Source organism: Brachionichthys hirsutus, chromosome 5 (genome assembly GCF_040956055.1).
Source record: "Brachionichthys hirsutus isolate HB-005 chromosome 5, CSIRO-AGI_Bhir_v1, whole genome shotgun sequence".
NCBI classification, from domain to species: Eukaryota; Metazoa; Chordata; class Actinopteri; order Lophiiformes; family Brachionichthyidae; genus Brachionichthys; species Brachionichthys hirsutus.
The window spans coordinates 10,982,216-11,002,343 of NC_090901.1; the positions used below are offsets into that span (position 1 = coordinate 10,982,216).

The 20,128-nt window shown below is 43.3% G+C and overlaps 1 protein-coding gene across 1 annotated transcript; it reads right to left on the reverse strand.

Annotated features, from left to right (window-relative positions):
* Positions 1 to 8,249: 8,249 nt before the first annotated feature.
* Positions 8,250 to 17,668, reverse strand: tph2 (tryptophan hydroxylase 2 (tryptophan 5-monooxygenase)). Its single transcript, XM_068739886.1, has 11 exons — positions 17,510 to 17,668; positions 15,534 to 15,665; positions 15,238 to 15,421; positions 13,458 to 13,558; positions 13,193 to 13,260; positions 12,886 to 13,082; positions 11,534 to 11,669; positions 11,245 to 11,371; positions 9,154 to 9,249; positions 8,814 to 8,947; positions 8,250 to 8,424 (listed from the first exon to the last, which is right to left on the reverse strand). Exons 1-11 carry the CDS (start codon positions 17,666 to 17,668, stop codon positions 8,250 to 8,252), a joined length of 1,509 nt encoding a protein of 502 aa, XP_068595987.1.
* Positions 17,669 to 20,128: the final 2,460 nt, after the last annotated feature.

Consider the following 20,128-nt stretch of genomic DNA (forward strand, 5'->3'; position numbering starts at 1 on the left):
GAAGAGTTTGCTGAGCATAAAGAGGAGCTCTCATGAGAGCCTAGAGATTCCAGCAGCATTTAAACCACATTTCTACATCCTTTGTCACAAAGGCAAGCATTTATAAAATGTAGCCGCTAACAGAAATAGCACTGATTACAAAGAGATCCAGTAAATAGTTTGAGAGGACTTTTTTGTGATTTATTTTCTTGTTATGTCTGACCTGCTTACAGCATCAGGAAGCTGACTCATCAGGATTGAGCCAAAGTATTTTTAGAAATCAAAGTTGAAAAACCGGACCTCCAAGTCAGTCGGGGTCTTCATTGTCATCATCATCACCCACATACCTCCTCCAGAAGATCCCGAGGCTTAGAAGAAAATTGTGATTGAGAAATATTTGGAGGATCTGAATACAATCTGCAGAATGAGGGTTCATATAAAATTAAAGCAGGTACTTCTCTGAAAGTTCTGCAAAAAATGTACAAGATTGTAATTGGGAAATAATTTTTGGAAGGTTAGAAGACAATATGTGGATGTGTATATATGTACATGTATGTGTATAATGTATGGATACATTACAATACGATATTGAGTAATTTCCTAAAGAAATTGATTCCTATTAAAATTGATTGTCTACCAACATAGTGAGGAGAAGGGAAAAAATAAATAGTTTTTTGGGATGTTATTGTAAGAAAAGTGGGCGGTTCCATACAAGCGTTTCAGCCAATCTACCCCCTTTTGGTTCATCAGGGTTACGAAGCCTTTGAAATACTCTCCTTCGTCTCCGTCTCATTGAAAAATTAACCAAAATAAAATTTGTGAACAAGATCCCCACAAGACACCTGAACCCCTCCTCCCACTGACCCGGCGAGGGAAGGCCACCTTCTTTCGGTCAGGAACCACGGCCTCGGATTCAGAGGTGCCGATTCTCCATCCCACTCGCTTTGGACTCGGCTGCAAACCGCCCGAGGTCCAGGTTCGATGAAGCCAACAGGACAACACCAACCACAGAATAGCAGAGATGAAATCCGTCGGCCCCCCAAACTAGACCCCCTGCGGATTCTGGCTGCGCCTTGAAATTCTGCCCGTGAGGATTATGAACAGAACCGATGATGAAGGGCAGCTCTGCCAGAGTCCAACGCGCACCTGGAACAGGTTCGACTTACCGCCAGCCGTGCGAACAAAGCCCCTGCTTTGACTTTCTATTTTATTTCTGTTATTCAACATGGACTGAAACACCTCATCCGAATTCTGTAAATCCTGCTGGATGATTGTAATCTACAGAAATATCAAAGTACCATAAATATAATCAAGAATATAATCTGTAAATCCCAGTTTATAAACCACAATAAAGGCGTGTAGGCTCTCCAACGTGCGCTAAACACATTAATCCCTTTCATTCCCCGATGAGTCCATAATCTTATGGGATAACATATACAGAAGAACTATTGTTTAAGATTAAAACCACATCAAAAACAAGGCTCCACCATCAATCTGCTGGCCTGTTAAATATCACTGCTTATATCATTTGTGTTTATGAACTATTCTCTACTACCCCCCCCCAGTCCTTTACTGGGTGTCAGATATGAGTATTTGATGGATCAAACATCCTGTTGAACTTTTGCACCTTTGGTCAAACATAACAGACGATCGCAACAAAATAATCTTCAGCTCTCCTTTTACGACTTTCTGTCATTCTAAGGCCCAAATGTTTAATTCCTCTCTGTATAACTAATCATAATCACTGCTCACGTACAGTCAGGAGACATTCTGTAGTTCCTACACGTTATATTGAAGCAAAGCCTAAATGCAGAACCCCGATTTTGAGTTATCTTGTTCCCTCAAATGCTGAATCATCACAACAAGACCACAGATTTACAGGGAGAGAGGACAAACGGCTCTGAGCCGCTTTCACAGCAGAATCGTAAGAGGCATCTGTTTTCTCCTTCGAACGCTCCTTCATGCTGCACGATAATCCTGTACACTAAATAAAATCCTTACAAAAACCGTCCTTTCATTTGATAAAATGGCATGATTTATTGTGTGCTTAATATTTAAAGTAGTTTTATATGTATACTACTTTAATTACATCCATTTTAAGTGAATAAGGATCAAGGTATTTCTTTAATATCTATTTCTTCATTACAAAAAAACCAACTCCCGACAAAACTTATCGAAATCTCTTGATGACTTCATGTATTTTGCAAACTAACAGAATGCCAAATGTTGATGAAAGTACACTTTCCAAGGAGTTCTGAGGGAGCAGCAGTGCTAGCGAGTAGTAAATAGCGAGTATCGAGTGGAGAACAGTGAATAGTGAGGACACGAAGCGTAAAACAAAGATAGGCGAGAACGCATACAGCCTCACGCTGTGCCCCGCGTGTGTCTGGCATCCATTAACATAACACTAAATGATGCATGCTGGTCCCTGGAGTCTTGTATCTTTGAGATGATAGGTAGAAACATCCACCTGTAACGGGAGCATCAGTAGCCAGCCTGCAGAGAAAGGTCAGCGACAGGCAGCTCCAGCCTTTGGGGAGAAAATGGCCACAATGACGGAGGCACAGACTCTTTTTCTGGGAAGAAGAGGCGTTGAATGTATTATTAACATCTGCTAATATCCTCCCTGCACAGATCATCTGACAGGAGAGCGGAGTGTGCCTCTGCTCATTAGCCTGGGCGGAGGGATAGTGTTTCCTTTCTGAGAAGGCTTACGCTACTCACATTAAAGGTTCTTAAGGTAATTGAATCTTAATACTGATTCAGTGCAGAGAGAAACGCTGAAATGAGACACTGCATTAAATGGAGCTGGTTGTGTTTTTGTTTTCTCACTAAATATCAGAAGGGAATTGCGAAGATGTGATTTTAACCTGAAAGGTTTAACATTACATTCTGAATGGTATCTAACTACCAGGGGAACCTTGTTTCAGTGGAGGAGGAACTCGCTTTAGCACCTCCTGGAGGACGGCAGACTCTGAAATCTGTATTTGAGGCTCCGTTTCTCTCAAACAGAATGGAATAGAGCGATACGTCACATCCATTGTGCCCACAGCCACACGAAGGGACACAGAATGAAGACCAATGAACTAAAAATGAAACTTTTCTTACCTGATACAAAAGCAAGACTTTATTTTTTGGACCTATCATCACTGTCCTTTCAGTAACTTCTGAACCATCAATATAAACAAGAGACCTATAATCAGGACCGCTGGTGGAGTAGAGGAGCGTCGGCCCCACCTGCAGAGTTATAGGCGTACAATTTCAGTGTGTGTGTGTGTGTGTGTGTGGAAGTGTGCAGGACAGCTATTTTTAGCTCTCAGGAGAAATTATTCAGTGTGATCACAGAGCAGCTCCTTCACTTCCTCCCTGACAGAAGAGTCAACACGTAGTTACTCCTCATCCTCCCCCCACTGCCGCTTCCTGAAGACCACAGAACCCACACCAACGTCCGGCAGCTGAGGGACGGCTGCTCAAACAGCAGACAGGTGGAGCAGACAGGTGGAGCCGTCGCCTGCAGCGGTCCTAACGGAATCATACCGAGGAGAATCCAAAATGGAATCCAAAATGAGTCTCCATCCATCCATCCCTCCCTCCCTCCATTTCAGGTGTCTAGATTTGTAGGATTATGTTGACATCGTTACTGATGCAGGACTTTAAACCTTTGCCCTGGAACGATCCTTGTAAACGGATTGCCTGTATTTTGGTAGCAGGAAGATGAGCCAGTCGTTTCTGACACGCCTGCCTTGCTGTCACTGACAACAACATAATCACCCCCCCCCCCCCCCAAGAGCATTTCTATTGTCCTCGAAGGTTGAATTGTTGCAAGCAATCTCCCGAGGTTTTTCCTTTTTGCCCTACACGAAAGAAAAGCTAAAACTCAGGACACCTTATTGGTGGTTTTGGTTATTTTATGAATGACCTCAAACATTGTGATTTCCTTTTATTTGTAAAAACAAAATACTGCTGTGTGCACCAATGTTCCCTCTAATTTTTCATGCGTCTGAGCAAACACACAAACTCCCTGAGCAGTCCCTTGGACAACTTTGAGCAACATTATAAGAATACATTTTATTTTATACGCACTTTACATTTGAAAACAAATCTCAAAGTGAAAACAGATAAAATGAACAAGCAAAGGATGTGTGTACTGTGGTCCAGCGAGTGTCCTGGAACTCCGATTACAATGGCGTCCATTAGCTGCGTAAAAACATGTGAGTCTCATCATTAGCCGGAGCAGCCAGTCACCGGACACTCACTGACTCAGTGGAAAATAGCACAGAATTAATTTTTACGTGTTTATGTTATTTTTATTTTTTTATTTTTTGTGCGCTTTTCGCTAAGGACCGTATCAGCTGTGCGTAATTACGCAATTACAGCTGATTACAGGCACCTTAGAGGGAACGTTGCTGTGCACTTTAGCCTGTTGCTCATAAGAACATTATTGAAGGTGTGCTGTCGGTGATTTTTTATTAAATCGCCCGGTGAGGCTTTTTAAAGATCGGCGCTCCCCTAATTCGGAGCATTTTCAACCTCCCGTGTTTAACAGTGTGCTGAATCTTTATAGCGCCACCTTTCCTCATTGACTCTATTTTAAAGCTGATTCTGTTTCGAAATGTAGAAATCTGACAACTATAATTTACTATTACTACTAAAATCTAATATTTTGAGATTGTGACAAAAAAATATTTGCAACACAATATAACATCTGTTTTGAACATAACTCATTTTCAGCCCCATAAAACTGCATCAGGTCCTTCTTAAACACAAACCCGTGTTTCATCGCTAATTAAGACTCCCGGAGGAGAGACATGCACGGTTAACCGTGAGGGAGGAAACCGACGGAGACACCGACGCGCGTTAACGGAGAGGGGAAGTTGAATGAAGAGCAGAAACGGCAGGTGAATCCAATCATCCCCGCACACTCACCTGAGAGCGGGCGGGTTGAAGGTCCGAGTCTCCCCGGCTTCTGCTGACCCGTGTCCCGATAAGACAATAAAACTAGCGGTGACAGAGAAGGAGATATTAATACAGCGTTTTCTTATCAGCTAAAATCTCCGTCTGATATTACAAGTAGGAGGAACCGGGGAGGGAGGGGGGGGGGCAAGCGTGTTATGATGACGCGTCAAGTTCAAGGAAGAGAAGACGCAACATACCGGATGTTTGGTTCTCACATTCACAATAAAAAATCTGTAAATGTATTTGTACACAATGACAATACAATTGCTGATATTTAATCACATTTATCTTTAAATTACTGTCGGGGGTTCCTGACAATGACTTGAACTGTACATCACAGCAATGGCCTTTGGAAGCAAACTGTTCCCATGTCTGAAAACCAAGCATTGGTTAAACACAAATGTAGCTTTACAATCAATGCATAATAAAATGTGAGAAGTCAATCTAATCACATGTATAGTCAGAAGAAAGAAAAAAATAAGTTCTGTGTTTACACCAGAAAAAGGATGTTTTATTAACAAACAATGGTACAGTGGCTAACACAAAAGATGGTACTGGATCAAAGCCCATGCGTTTGAATATGTATGTGATAGAATATTAAAACTATCATATAGTGATATAAGTGATGCAATGTATTATAATTTGTTAAAATGTGTCAATACGTCAACCAGAGAAAGACAAGCGAAAGGGAAGACTTTTATTTTGGCTGTAAGTTCTGACAGGAACTAGAAGCTCTTATTAAGGAAAACTTGACAGGCAAAGCAGAAGCGAGTGTGAGAGTGCGTGCTTGTGTGTGTGAGTGTGAGTGTGTGTGTGCGTGTGTGCGTGTGTGCGTGCGTGTGTGTCCCCTCCCTCCTGCTTCTATTTCTCGCTGTTTCTGTGTACCGGTGGTCCCAGGAGACCGCCGCGCCTCTTTTGCCAGGCAACGACGGTGAACAGCGCATCACCGAGGCAGGGACGAGGCGAGGCTGCAGCAGAGCAGACAGTTCCGTCCTGAACATATCCCTGCTGCAGCCTAAAGGTAATCCCACAACAGCATAAACCATCATCCAGCGCTTTGGCTGCTCTGCTCCACCTCTGGAATTCACTTCCACTTGACCTTTTTCCACTTGACCTTTTTCCACTTGACCTTTGAAACTCTGACTTTCCTTTTTTTTGTTTTTATTTGTTTGGCAGATGACCTTGAGTACCTGGACAGGACAAGGTACCACACCTGTGCTATAAATATGCGCCTGTGGGGGGTCCACTTATTTTTGGACATTGTTGCTTGGTGCCTCTCTGTCTCCTCCTGGTGGCCGCACCCCGTCAGTGCTGCTGGTCTGCAGAGGAGCAACACTGTGTGTGGACTTCATTAAATCCAGAACAAAGACGTCTCACGGCCACGAGGCAGGGTGGGATGACAGATCTATCCTCCTCTGCAGTGTCACTTATTGATTTGAGGTGATCGATTGACTCCCCTGCTCTTCTCCTGCTGCCTTCGTGGCTGCAGGGAAAATGCATACATTTATGGAGAACGGTCTCTGTCTCATATTTCGCTGCTGCGTTCTGAGGATGGTGAAGTGCTGATTATGGTGGGCTATTGATCTCATGATGCGGAGCCTCTACCTGAACCAGGGACTGATCTGAGCTGTTTGATGGTGTTTGTGTCCTTCAGTGAGTCAAGGCCTTTATGCTACAATCTGGAGACGGATTCAAACTCACATCCCTGACTTGATATAGCTACCAAACCAGCTCCAACATAGAAACTAGTCGCTCTATTCACACACGCCTCAGCTTTGACCATTTCTCGTAAGATCAAGACTAAAGAATCCTGAGCTCTGATGGAGAGTTAGTCAATGTTAGTCAAAAAAACAATACCAAGCAATGAATCTACCTGAAATCTATTTTTATAAAATCTTGTGAAATAGTGTGAACGCAACAGGCAGTAAATCTGCAGAAAGAAATGAAACCAAGTTACAGACATTTACCTTTCAGTCACTAGAACTATTATTTGAGGTTTATTTATTTCATTTCATTTCATTTTCTAACCGCTTATTCCGCTATCGGGTCGCGGGCCAAGCTGGAGCCAATCCCAGCAGTCAATGGGCGAGAGGCAGGGGACACCCTGGACAAGCCGCCAGTTCATCGCAGGGCAACACAGAGACAGACAACCAGCCACACACACACACACTCACACCTACACCTACGGGCAATTTAGTGTCACCAATCAGCCTGCATGTCGTTGGAGGTGGGAGGAAGCTGGAGAACCCGGAGAGAACCCACGCAGACACGGGGAGAACATGCAAACTCCTCACAGAACGGCCACAAGCCGGAGACGAACCTGCGACCATCTTGCTGCGAGGCAACAGTGCTTACCACTGCGCCACCGAGCCGCCCCTAGGTTTATTTATTCATTATTTAAATATATATTTATTTATTTTCTTCTGTGGATGTATGAGTGAATGCTTGCTACCAGGGATCGTATGCTATTTTAATTTCATTGTGCAATGACAATAAAAAATATTTCTCTTTATGTTAGCTCGTGATGCTACAGTGGCTTCCTGTACAGCTGATTGTACCCGATGGAGGAGCGCCTCAGCAGCTACTCTATGATCTGTGATCTCCACATGCACCAGTGCTTAACTGCTGCTGGAGCCTCAGATCAATCTCATGGTTTCATCCAGAAGGGCGTTCAAAGATCACAAACCTCCACCAGGGCTGCAAAACGTTCCTGGATCTGCACCTTGATCCAGATTCACCTCAATATCCGATCCTTTCTTCAAAGCCACTAAAATGTTTCTGAAATATGCGCAGAATCGTTTGAGATATTATGTTGATTTGTTGACAGGTCAACAAGCGACGGATGAAAATTACAAACAAAACTGAGGAAAAATAGCTTCTCATCAATTCTGCTGTGGAAGCACAGTGGGTAGGACTGTTGCCATGAATTTATTCACATGTGATCAATGAAGCAGCTGTTTTTGCAGTAAAGCGACACACAAACTACAACAGAGAACATCAAACGCCCGCCTGACATCTTTAGTGTGAAACTACAACAGAGTCTCTAACTGATAAACATTCATCAGGTTCACTGAATTCAAGTCATTTTGAAATTTTCCCCCTTAAAATTCAATTTGTTAAAAATAGACAAAGACAGAAATAAAGGAACATCTTTTGTTTCCTGCTGAAACATCTGTTAATGGATTATAACAGCTATAACATTATTATTATCATAGCTCGTTCTCCACCATCATCATTTATGAACCCAGTGTCGTTTACGTTCAGCTCGTGTGACGTCACGCTGCCCCGGACCAATCAGGTCGTAGGGCGGCGCTTCAGATGCCCATGTAGGTGTTCATCTTCCCCAGAGCGTCACAGACGGTGGTCAGGTCGCTACGCAGGTCACGCACCACGTTCTCAATGCTGTGGGTGTCCTTCAGCAGGTCAATGCTCTGGGTGTACGGGTTGTAGTACACCGAGAACGGCCTCTTGATCGTCTTCGCAAACTCCCTGAGGAAGAAGAGACACAGATGAAAGGCACTTCATGTGTTCTCTATTCCTGAAGGCAGACTTTGATCAGGAGCTGACAGTAAATCTCTCAGAGATTTGGGTCAGTTCCTCAGTGGAGTTGAAAGCAGGTGCAGAGGAGTCTGTTCTCAGACCTGGGATCAGCCAGGAAACTGTTTTGCCTCTTTAACCTGATAACTGGACAATGATGAAGACACTGACGAGCAGCCCGGTGAAGGCTCATCAATAACAACCACTAGAGGGCAGCAGCACAACAGTGCAGAATCTGGACGTGTTCATGAAGGAACAAAATGCAGAAAAGCTAATAAGCCCAATATACCTGATAAAATGGCAGTTTGTGTAACTCTGTGAGTCTGGCGTCTGTCACTCACCTCATCTTCTCCTTGGCCTCCTCAAAGCTCTCAGAGACAAAGTAAACCTCCTGGAAGGTGGTGATCAGACATTCCTGGGTACAAGTGGTCTTTGGGTCAAACACCTTCACACAGGCCTGATCTGACAGGGCATGCTGGGAAAAGACGGGAAACAGCCTCAGGATCCATTTGAGATGCAGCAAATTGTCCTTTCAATGAGAGTTATTTATCATTAATGAAGCATTTATAGGACAAATGCTTATTCTATATGTAATTCTCTCCTGGTTCTATTCTATTTTGTTTTCCTCCACATACTGATGAGCTAAATAAACATGACGTCTGGTTTTAGTGAGTGTTTTACCATCAGCTCTCCAATCGACGACAGTAATCCTGCTCCGTAGGCTCTCAGCTGACCGTCCTGTTTGCAGAGTCCAAACTCGATAGTGAAGAAATAACACTGTTCAAAACACACAGTATCATCATGAGGAGGCAACAGTGCACTTTTAAAACTGAAGAGAAAGATTTACGTTTTAAACATTCAGTTATTTAAACTGTGAAATTGGGAACCTCCCAGTCTCCCCATCAACCAGGACGATGCTAGAGACCGATGATACATCAGTGATGCAGGAATGAGTTCATGTGGAAGAGAGTCAAAAGCAGCTAAACTGATTTCATCATGTTAAAGAGGAGAATGAAACAGTAAAAAAAAAAACTTGAATATGCACTGCAGTCCTACAACTGTCTGTACTGCAGTAGTATGATTGCAGAGTGCAGAATGGAGGATCAGTCAAGCGACTGATATTTGGGGTTTCCTGCCAGAGCACCATCGAGACGGCAGCGTAGGTCAGCAGCTCCAAATAGTACCCAAGGAATGTTTGAAATACTTCCATGTATATACTCAGTCTTAATCACAGTCTTATTTACATGTTATTCCATAAGAAACACTACAACAAATGAACTAGAAACTACCGGTAGTTGTGAGCAAATTCAACAACGCTTCAAAAACCATTATCAAGTTCTTAATAATGACGATAAAGAGTCACGGCATCCTAAAAGATAAACCCGGAAATGCACTCCTCAATTGGAAAGTCTGAGGCAAAAATTGTAAGTAAAAGATTTAATATTTTGAGGAATGAATTGAGAATTGTAGACATCTGGAGGGAGTCAAATCCATCTGGTCAGGATTATACACACTATTCATCTGCACAGTCTATTCTTGAATTGATTGCTATTTATTTTTTGAGATAGTCCCCAGCAGTAATTCAGATCTTAATTACGTGTCATTCAATGAGAAACACTACAAAAAATGCTTCAAAATCCATTCTCAAGGTTTTTATTCCCAAGCAGAAACAAACTGCTGATGCCTTTCTACCATTAATACATTTACGGTCACTAAGGAATAAAATTAGAAATTAATCTATTAAATAACAAAAGAGAAGCAACAATCAGGAAACACCCCACGGGAGAGATGGCTTTACATCAGATAAGATAATAGCAACAACCAATCAGCTCCAGCGTTGGTGAAAACATTGAACACAGGACTGGAAAAGACAGAATCCACCTGCACGGAGAGATACGATCATTTTCGGCATTCCAAAGAAGAGGAAGGACGGATTCGATTGCGGCAATTATCCCCCAGTCAATATTTCAAACTGCTCATTTTAAATACGATCTAAAAGAATGAAAATGATACGAGCAGAACTAACACACAAGGATCAAACAGAATTAATTAGACAGACTCGAGATAAAATCCGGAGGACACTGCATAGAGACAAGTTATACAAAAGAACTGAAGACAAATTCAATGATCAAAGACTTGGAAAAAAGGGCAAATATTTGTCTTCCACACAGCCATGATTGAGACATTTACAACACTCTATCACAGACTAATTTAAGGTAGCCGTTTTCCAGTTTGTGATGAATGCAGCCTCCCGGGTAGTGCGGGTAGCAGGAGCATTTCCAGCTTCACACGTGTGCCCAGATAAATGCAGAGAGTTGCATCTGGCGTAAAAAGTTTCCAAACTGCATTATGCTAATCACCATAAATAAGAAAGACGTACCGGATCAGTCGAGGCCCGGGTTAACAACAACCAGCAGCAGCAGCGTTGCTAACCCACAGGACAAAAATTTGATTACGCAGTATTATGATTATTATAGGGAAAAGGGCTAGAGGTCGACCCAGGAGAAGATACATGGACGTAGTGAGGGAGGACATGAGAGGGACTGGTGTCAGGGAGGACGATGCAAAGGACAGGGTGAAGTGGAAAAAGTTGATTTGCTGTAGCGACCCCTCACGGGACAAGCTGAAAGTACAGTAGTAGTTTTCCAGTTCGTGATGGATAACAAAAAAAAAGGGAAATTGGGAAAAAACAAAGTATGGATGGTTGTGGAAGAATATTTGAATTTGAAAATGAAGCGTCTTGCTTTTTCAACAGAAGTTAGTGACACTCACTGTGGCCAGTTTCTGGACATCCTCATCAGTCCCACCCAGAGAAGCCAACCCGATCTCCTGGGAGAACTGAGCAAATTTGGGATCGGCCAACAGGGGAACGTGGCCCAGCAGCTCGTGACACGTGTCGCTGAAACCAAACGATAATGCAAAGCCAGGATTTAAATCAAGACATCCGACTCACGAGGCCATAACAACAAAAAATTAATTCATGAAACATCAGTAGAGACTCTGATGAAGGGTTGTGGGTTTGAATCCTGCAGGCGATGCGTTTAGTTTAAGGTGAACTCACGGCTCAGGTGTGTAGAGGGGGTCGGTGCTGTGGCGAATGTACTGTGTACAGTTAAACACTCTGTAAGCCAAACCAGCCAGGAAGTCTCTGGGAGACAGATAACCAGCAACTGGTCGAACCGTGAACCCCGACCTCTCTGAAACAGAGTCACTTTATCATACATCGTAATAACAATCATGAACTCATTGGCTGCGGGACGGTCTGGCAATATTACACAAACCCCAATCGACCTTTCCTCCTAAAAAAGCTTCAACAATTAGTGTCCTCAGTTCACAAATGCCCATTGAGTGTTGTTAAGGGGAAATGTGGTGTAACACAGTGGTAAACAGGCCCCTCTCCAGGCCCTTTAGGAACGTGCTGCAGCCATCAAATTTAAAATTAGAAAAGCACTCAGAGCACAGACCTCCATCAAGCAGCTCATTCCACTCCTAACTGGATTTACACCGTCCACATGGTGATCTGGATCATCATCATAAGGTTCCAAATTGTTCTTGCTATCTTTATACACCAACCATGAAAAGTAAAAGTGAATCAGAGTTGATGTGTATTTTTAACAGATTTTTAAATCCATAAATGGTGTTTTTAATGTTAAAATATAATATTTTTTTACTGACGTCTGTCTGGATCCGATCCAGATGAAATTCAGTGAGAGATCGCCACATATTATATAAGAAGAAGACAGGAGGAGACGAGAAAGACGATTGTTAAACTTTGGGAGTCGGACAATTTCAGGCAGCTCAAACTCGTGTCGCAGTAGTTCGGAGAGAAAGGGCGTCGCGATCGTAGGAAAAGATGACAGAAATCTTGGAGAGGATGAACGTATGGAGCTTCGAATTACATCCCATTCACTGCAACCCCTCGACCACAGAAAGCTGCCGTGGAGCTCACTTGAATCCCAAAGCTGCGACAGTAAAAAAAAAAAAGTGCAATCAGATATTTTTATCAAATGTAGACTAAATTGTTTTTAAATTGCTATTTTGTCATCAAAATCCCTTTGTCTGTATTTTATATTTTCTAGAAGGAAATGTGTTTGAGAAAAATATTATGATCAAAGTCACAGTCCTCCTCGACATGGCGTTTCACAAAAAGCTGCTTTTCTCCATATTTTGGGTCAAAAATTGGTGTTGCAGAAACCAGCCTATGTTCTACTGCCAATTACTGAAGAACAGAAAATGGTAGAAACAATTGTTTTTTTCTGATGAAAGAAGAGAGTTTACGCTTTCTTTTGGTAGTTTTTGTGTTTACATAGTCAGAGAACACAATATTCTGTGGGTCTTGACAGATCAAAATGGTCAAAACTGCCGGCAGCATGGGAATCAATATAAAGGTCACTGACAGACGTCAGACCAAACCTCTGAGGAACAGCGAGACGTCCTCCAGCTGTGGGACGTTGTCTTCTCTGTAGCCACAGTCTCTGATGAGCAGCGGCAGGTTCTTCAGGTATTCTCTGCAGGCATGAGTCGGGTAAAGTTTGGTGAGTTCTTTGAAGACGACGCCCCAGGTCCTGATCTCCTCCGGGGTATACTCGATCCGAGGGATGGGCTGTCCACTGCAGACAAATTCAAATTAACTACATACAGGCTGATATTTATACTTAACTCATTAAAACATGTGAAAATAGCTTTTTTTTTTTAAGAGCGATAGGATAACAATACTCACAATTTATAGTTCATGGCTACTTCCACAAAGTATTTCCTCCTCTCACGATAAACATCATCCTTAAAGCCCTGAAGAAAGAGTAAAAAAAAAGTTGCAATTTATTTGCAGATCTGGATCAAATGTTCACCAGAGCGCTTGAATAATTATTCCTCAACTTCTAAAACCATGAAAATGGCCATTGGACGACGTTACTCTGCTACAAAGTGCTGCCATTCACCCACCTGCATGACATCATATTGAATTAAATCGTTCCACGCAGACTTACAGGATGGTCTGCATCCAGTTCAGATCCATACATTATCACTCTTTTTGAACACTGATCCAACTCTGAGATTTTCATCGGAAACCACGGAACATCATCTCCATCTGATTCAACAGAAGAAGAAGAAGAAAGAACTGTCAGGAAAAAAAGACCCACATTATTTTGTACTGCTCCCGCAAAGAACCACATCATACCCATCGTTGCGGCTTCCTTTCCTGGTTTAGCCGCTGAGGGGTGCGTTGGGTCCTGCATATTTATCCGACGCGCTAAAATGTCCGTACAGAGACGCGGAATCCTGGATGCGTTCACGGGTGGATTTATTTGAGGCACAAGTACTGGCGATGAACAAAGTCCAAAAGGTATATTGCACGGATGAATAATGGATCGGTGAAATGAACCATGGAATACGGACAACGCGTACAAAAGGTGTGTAAAAGCGGTCAACAGAAGTTACGGCTACCCAACTGCCTCTCCCCAAGCTCCGTGTCCCCGGTGAGTGCTCACCTTTAAGCCTCATACACGCCCACACGCACACACCCACGGGCACACCCACTCCCAAGCTATACTCACATTCACCACACGGGGCAGCCGACACACACATGCATTCGGTGCCCACCATACCTGTCTTCTACACCCATGATCACAAATGATCTGCCCCGGTCCCGCGTTCTCACATACAGACCTGTAAATATCACACATCAACATTAACACACTGAGCTCCGCCCTCTCCATCTGGTGTTTCACATTTTATAAATATATGGCATTAGTTCCTCTCTCTTTCCCATTGTTGCCTGTTCTGTGACTGTCATCACTGCCTACATTAGCATTTATAGCGTTAGTTCCAGTGCTTCCTGTGCAGCAGCTCATTAGTCAATGGTTTGCTCAGCAATCCCTGGATGTAGTGTAAACACATTATGTTTTTCTCTGCTCCTGTTCTCTCCATCACTCTCCTTCTGCCTGTCCGTGTCTCTGTCATTATCTCTCTGTCTTTCTACCTCTGTTTCTCGCTTTCTCGTTCTGTCCAAGGTTTCTGCCTGTTAAAGGGAAGTTTTTCCTTGCTTCTGTCACCAAAGTTCTTTAGGGACTATTTGGGTTCTGTCTTTCCCTGCTACACCTCTGAAGTGCCTTGAGACGACTTTCTGTTATGATCTGGAACTTTCATCTTTCATCTTCCTGACCGCTTTGCCCGTTTGTGCTGGAGCCTATCCCAGCAGTCAATAGGCGAGAGGCGGGGTACACCCTGGACAAGCCGCCGGTTCATCACATCGAGCTTTTACGCAGAGAGCGCCCCCTGCAGGTCCGGAGAACTTCAGTGCCCGGTCAGTCAGCTGTTTTTGTTTGCAGATTGTTTCTTGGTTTGCATCGCGTTTGATGATGATGCATTTTCTTTTTGCAGCACGTTTTTTCATTTGGACCGCGTTCCTCTTTTAGTGTTTTGTGTTTGAGTTTGTGAATTTGCATCGTTTTTGTAATTGAAGCCGTTCTCTTTCTGAAGTGTGTTTGGCCCTTGTCGGCCACCGTAAAAAAAACACAGTCATAAAGTCGAACAGTCGCGAGTTGCACGGGTTGTAAGTCGACGACTACCTGTAACGAGGGTTAGTGGATGAGATCTATCAGCTTTTTGATTGATTCTTTTCTACTGTTGTATTAACTGGCCATGTTAGGTGTGTGAACCCTTCGTGAACCTAAACCTGGGCGAAACGGCAGCTTTTTCGGAAGCACTACTTCCATTAACGATGCCATCTTCCACCGCCATGTCCCGTGAGAGTTCAGGTGTTCGTACCTGCCTCTACAGACCAGACGTGTGCAGCCGTGTTGAAGGAGATGATGTTGACGTGATCTTTGAGATGCTGCAGCAGCTCGTTGAACTCTTTCTTACTGCAGCTGCAGTCTGCAAAGATCTCCACCTCGTTCACAACTCGCCTCGATGGCCGAGACTCGATGTGCCTCAAGTTCACTCGTTTCTCCTGCACGGAGGGGGGGGGGGGGGGGGGGGGGGGGGGGTCAGAGGTTCTGAAGCGTCTATAATGACACAGCGGGTTCGGCTGTGTCATTATAGAGATGTTCTTGTCATCTCACCTGGAAGAGGCGGAGCGCTCTGACCAGACAGCCCACCTCATTCTTCAGAGAAAACACCACGGCTGTCTTCCCATCGTCCTCGGTGACAGAGCCGTCCTTCTCGTTGATGGGACAGAAGGACATTCTCCTCGACTAGAAAGCAGTAAAGCCACAGAGCTGTGTCTTCATTCTGAGAATCAGTTTCGACACAAGCGTTGCACTTTGAAATATTTATTATAAACTGTTAGTTACTTGGAACATCATTTAGATTGACACGAAAGGCATATCTCAACTTCAGAGTGTTGGAGGTATAACTGAAGGATTGTGAGAAGTCCTCGTGCAGCTCAGTGGAAACCACTTTATGGTGATAATAATCACAAGGACATCCCTGGATTTGAATCATGTACCCTCCTGATTTGCGGACAACTGAAGCCATGACAACCTGCCAATAGCACGACTCGAAGAAATGACAGTTTCAGTCCCATGTCAGCAATAAAAGTGCAGAAACGATTACGTGGTCATTCACATGCTTTGTTCAATGAGCAATGAGCAATGTTTATTCACAGAAGCAGGCACGTTAATTTAAAAAGAGTTTGAGTATTTCATTGTTTATAGCCACAAAGATTCAGAAGGGACAAGACTGAAAACTACTACCGGAGGACCAAAATCTTTGGGACCTTAAACCAGTGTTTCCCAACCTTTTTTGAGCCGCGGCACATTTTTTACATTTACAAAATACTGGGGCAAACCACCAACCAAAATGAACAAAATGACAGTAGCACAGTACATATTAGATTAGATGACTTTTATTATAATATGTAGATAATGACACTGTCATTTTGTGTCATTTTGGTTGGTGGTGTGCCCCAGGATATTTGAAATGTAAAATATGTGCCGCGGCTCAAAAAAGCTTGGGAAATACTGCCTTAGACAACGCTGCAAAAATGACTCCTGAACTCTGCAGCCGCTGAAATATCCCAGCAGAAGAGAATGGGAAATATGTAACTTTAAAAGCAATTGTTCTTTTCGCTTCCCACAACAGAGGCAAACTCTGAGCTCGCCCCAACGTTCGCAACCTGCTGCTGCAGCAAATTATAAATGAGAATATAATTACATAAAAGAGTACATTTCTGTGCTATAACATTTAAGTTTCATGATTTACAAATCATTGCATTGACATTTAACACTGTGTCACAACTGTTTTGGAAATGGGTTGTATGAGGGACATCTTCATTGTCAAGTCCAGACCGAAATACAAAATAATTTATTAGACGGATTCTTCATTTAAACTATACTATGGAAACGATGCGTTATATTTACCGGAGTTATTAATATTCTGACCAGCTCATGACTTTAATTGCGGAGGAAGCAAAAATAGAAACGCCACTCAATTCACTGCAGCAGCTCGTCTGTGAAGTCAGTAATAAAGAGAGGAACTACTGAACGACGTAAACAAAAGCCCAGCTGCTGGGGTGACACACATCTGCGGTTCCTAATTAGTGCTTATCGTTTCTTGTGGATCAGTTTTTGTCGTGTTTGCTCAGTCAAATAGCATCAGATAAAACGAGAACACAAGACGTGCATGAGGCAACGGGCTGAATTAAGCCACACATCATTTTGCTGTCACAGGTGTGCAGATATGAGGGACTCGATCCCTGACAGATGCCTGGAAGGCAAACACACCTTCAAAGACTCACTAAAAATGACACCAGCTCCATTACTCACAGGCTCAAGAGAAGCAGTTGGAGAGAAGCAGTCGAGTCATCTTCAAAGTCAGCGTTAGTGTCTGATAAAAATCCATTATTTTATTTATTAAGTAGAAAATAAGTTGGACCCACGATGAATTGGCGTCTCATCTGGGGTGTAACCACCTGTGGGCTCTGGCAGATCCGTGACCCACTAGACTAGACAATTACAATCAATTGTCTCACCTTCAAGAATATGGACGAATGGATGGATGGAAAATAAGCACTAAAGGTCAGATAGGACGTTCTCACCATCTGCCCACCAGTGTGGCGTTGCTGCTGGTGGTCAAACATGGCCGAGTCGAGCGACAGCCCCCTCCTGGACCAGTACTTGCTGGAGAACATCATCATGGCTGGCTGCATCCTGGGCACTGGCTCCGTGTTGGTCTTCATCACATGGGACGAGGCCATGGGGAACCAGTGGGTGTACGAGTACCAGGGCTCCAGTCTGCTCGGTTCCGTTGCTCCTCACGCACAATACAAAGGCACGCTTCTCCATCTGATAGCAGCCCCCCTCTGAATAAATACTGATGAAGAGGAGGAGAGGAGGAGTGGAGGATGCTCCTCCCACGCCACTGCTCCTAGTATCATCACCAGGATGAACCATGTCTGTGGCAATAAAAGCAGTAAACACACACAAAAAAAATGTATTGCTCATTTCACTTGGCTTGTCAGTTACTCGCATGATGAATGTAGCGTCCCATAATAGTGTTTGGTGTTGCAGCCTCAGAAGAGTTTAAATATCTGACCTCACCATCAGCGAGTGAAAAAACAAAAACTGGGAAGAAGCATGTTCAACTCATCAACCGGATCCAGCTGATCCGATTCAACCTGCAAGGGTCCAACGAGCTAGCGTTAGCACGGGTAGCTTATCTTTGCAGAACTGCTGGCAGAGGGAAACAGAGATTTAGCATCCGATAAAGATTAGAGACAAGTTTGAAGAGCGTGCATCGAGATAAAGCACTAAGATGGGTGGGGCCAGCATAGACTGGCAGCAAGGACTTGCTGGAGCCTATCCCAGCTCGCTATGGGCGAGAGGCGGGGTACACCCCGAATGCGTCGCCAGCGCAGGTGTTTTTGAAGGAGGGAGGAAACGAGGGAACCCAGAGAAAACCCACGCGGAGAACATGCAACCGCCACACTGATAGGAGTTAAACCCACCATCTTCTTGCTGTAAGGAAACAGCGCTGACCAATCATCAGGCTGCTTATGGTTTCACTGAGTGAACGACGCTCAATCACATTGAGCAGCTAGGCTTCAATAAAACCAAGATGGACGCTGATAAGAGCAGCCGTGTGCTGAGACAATTTCCTGTGAGACAGGAAATGAAAGTGACTCAGGAGAAGCTCCAGCTGCTTTTGTCCTCTGACGAGGCGTTGTGAGCAGATGGCAGGTGATAACTTCCTCCATCTCTGCTGCCCTGAACGCCGTCAGAAGGTGGTGAGACGACGTGAGACGACGTCCCTCAGACACATAAAAGCAGCCGAAGCGACATTTGGAGGAGTTTCAGCGCTGCGGCCGCAGCTCTGACATTTCTTTATGAACAGAAGATGAATTTAAATGAAATCATTTTAAAGGTCCTTGTTTTCTAGTGCAACTTGACCTTTGACCTTTGTCACTTTCACCTCATCCCGCTTTGAAGGATCCACAACAATTTTCTATTTTTATTTTGGGGCATGAATGAAGAGGAAGGCGTTCTTTCGTTACAGTCCAGATTTCATTCTCCTCTACTCGAGCTTCTCTCTTGCTCATAAATGCTCCATCGTGTTCAGCAGCCATTAAACAGTGTCTCTGCTTGCATACATTCAGCTGAACCAGACAGGAAACGTGCTAAAAAACGCCAAAACAACGCACTAAAAGAGGCTCAAAGGTAAGAACCAGATAAACACAGAAAACAAGCAGAAGCAACAAGCTGAGCTTTACAGAATATCTACGTGCAAGCAAACCGAAAGCTTCACTCTGAACATCAACATGAAACTTGGTAACAACCAAACAAAGATCCAGTGACTTGGAATTAGGGACGTCCCGATCAGGTTCTTTGACCCCGAGTCCGAGTCATTTGATTTTGAACCGATACAGATACCGAGTCACGATCTGATACTTCTATAATACATAAAAAAAAATTAAGAAGAGTGAAGAAACGGATCCAGGATGTCCCTTATTTTTTATTTTCTTCACATTATTTGAACTTTTAACTCTTAAACTAAACACATCGCCTGCAGGATTCAAACCCACAACCCTTCATCAGAGTCTCTTCGGATTACTGTTCCATAATTTTGTTTTTTTTTTGTCCATTTCTTCACTGTACTAATATAAACAATCAACAAAGAAAATAATCAGTCAACCTCACTGACATAAATAACATTTGCATTTGTTTCAAGAACAAAAATAAGAACAAGTGACCTTAAAAAAAATTACTTCTGGATTTCTATCATGCTGCTCTTAATAACTGGCTCTAAGTTACATGCATGAGCCTTTATAAATCAAATAGCTTTCTTCAATACTCGTGTCGGGCTTTCAACAAGATCAAGGTGTGTGTTCATGTTAGGCTCGACTGAATAACGCTTTCCCTGCCTTGCGTATGTACAAATTGCTGCTCATTGAATTCACACGACCTTCAGGAGTCCTTGTGACGCACATTGCAGGATATTAATGATGTTCACAATTATCTATCAACATGAAGTCAGATGACAATTATAGGAACATGACACTTGTAATAAGTATAAAATATTAATTGGATATAACATCATTCAACAGTATTTACATACATAATTTCATAAAATTACAAAAATATTAAAAAAACAACAACAGTATTTCTTTACCAACATTTCTGGAATTACATGAACTAGACAGATTTAGTATACCATAAAT

Bases quoted from the DNA above. Each gene is read 5' to 3' on its own strand.
- tph2 (XM_068739886.1), bottom strand. From the start codon at position 17,668: ATGGCCTCGTCCCATGTGATGAAGACCAACACGGAGCCAGTGCCCAGG. The intron at 13,261-13,457 runs GTAAGTCTGCGT...CTCTTTCTTCAG, and splicing joins AACTGGATGCAGACCATCCT to GGCTTTAAGGATGATGTTTA. The intron at 9,250-11,244 runs GTGAGTGTCACT...TGTTTTGAACAG, and splicing joins ATGTCCAGAAACTGGCCACA to TGTTATTTCTTCACTATCGA.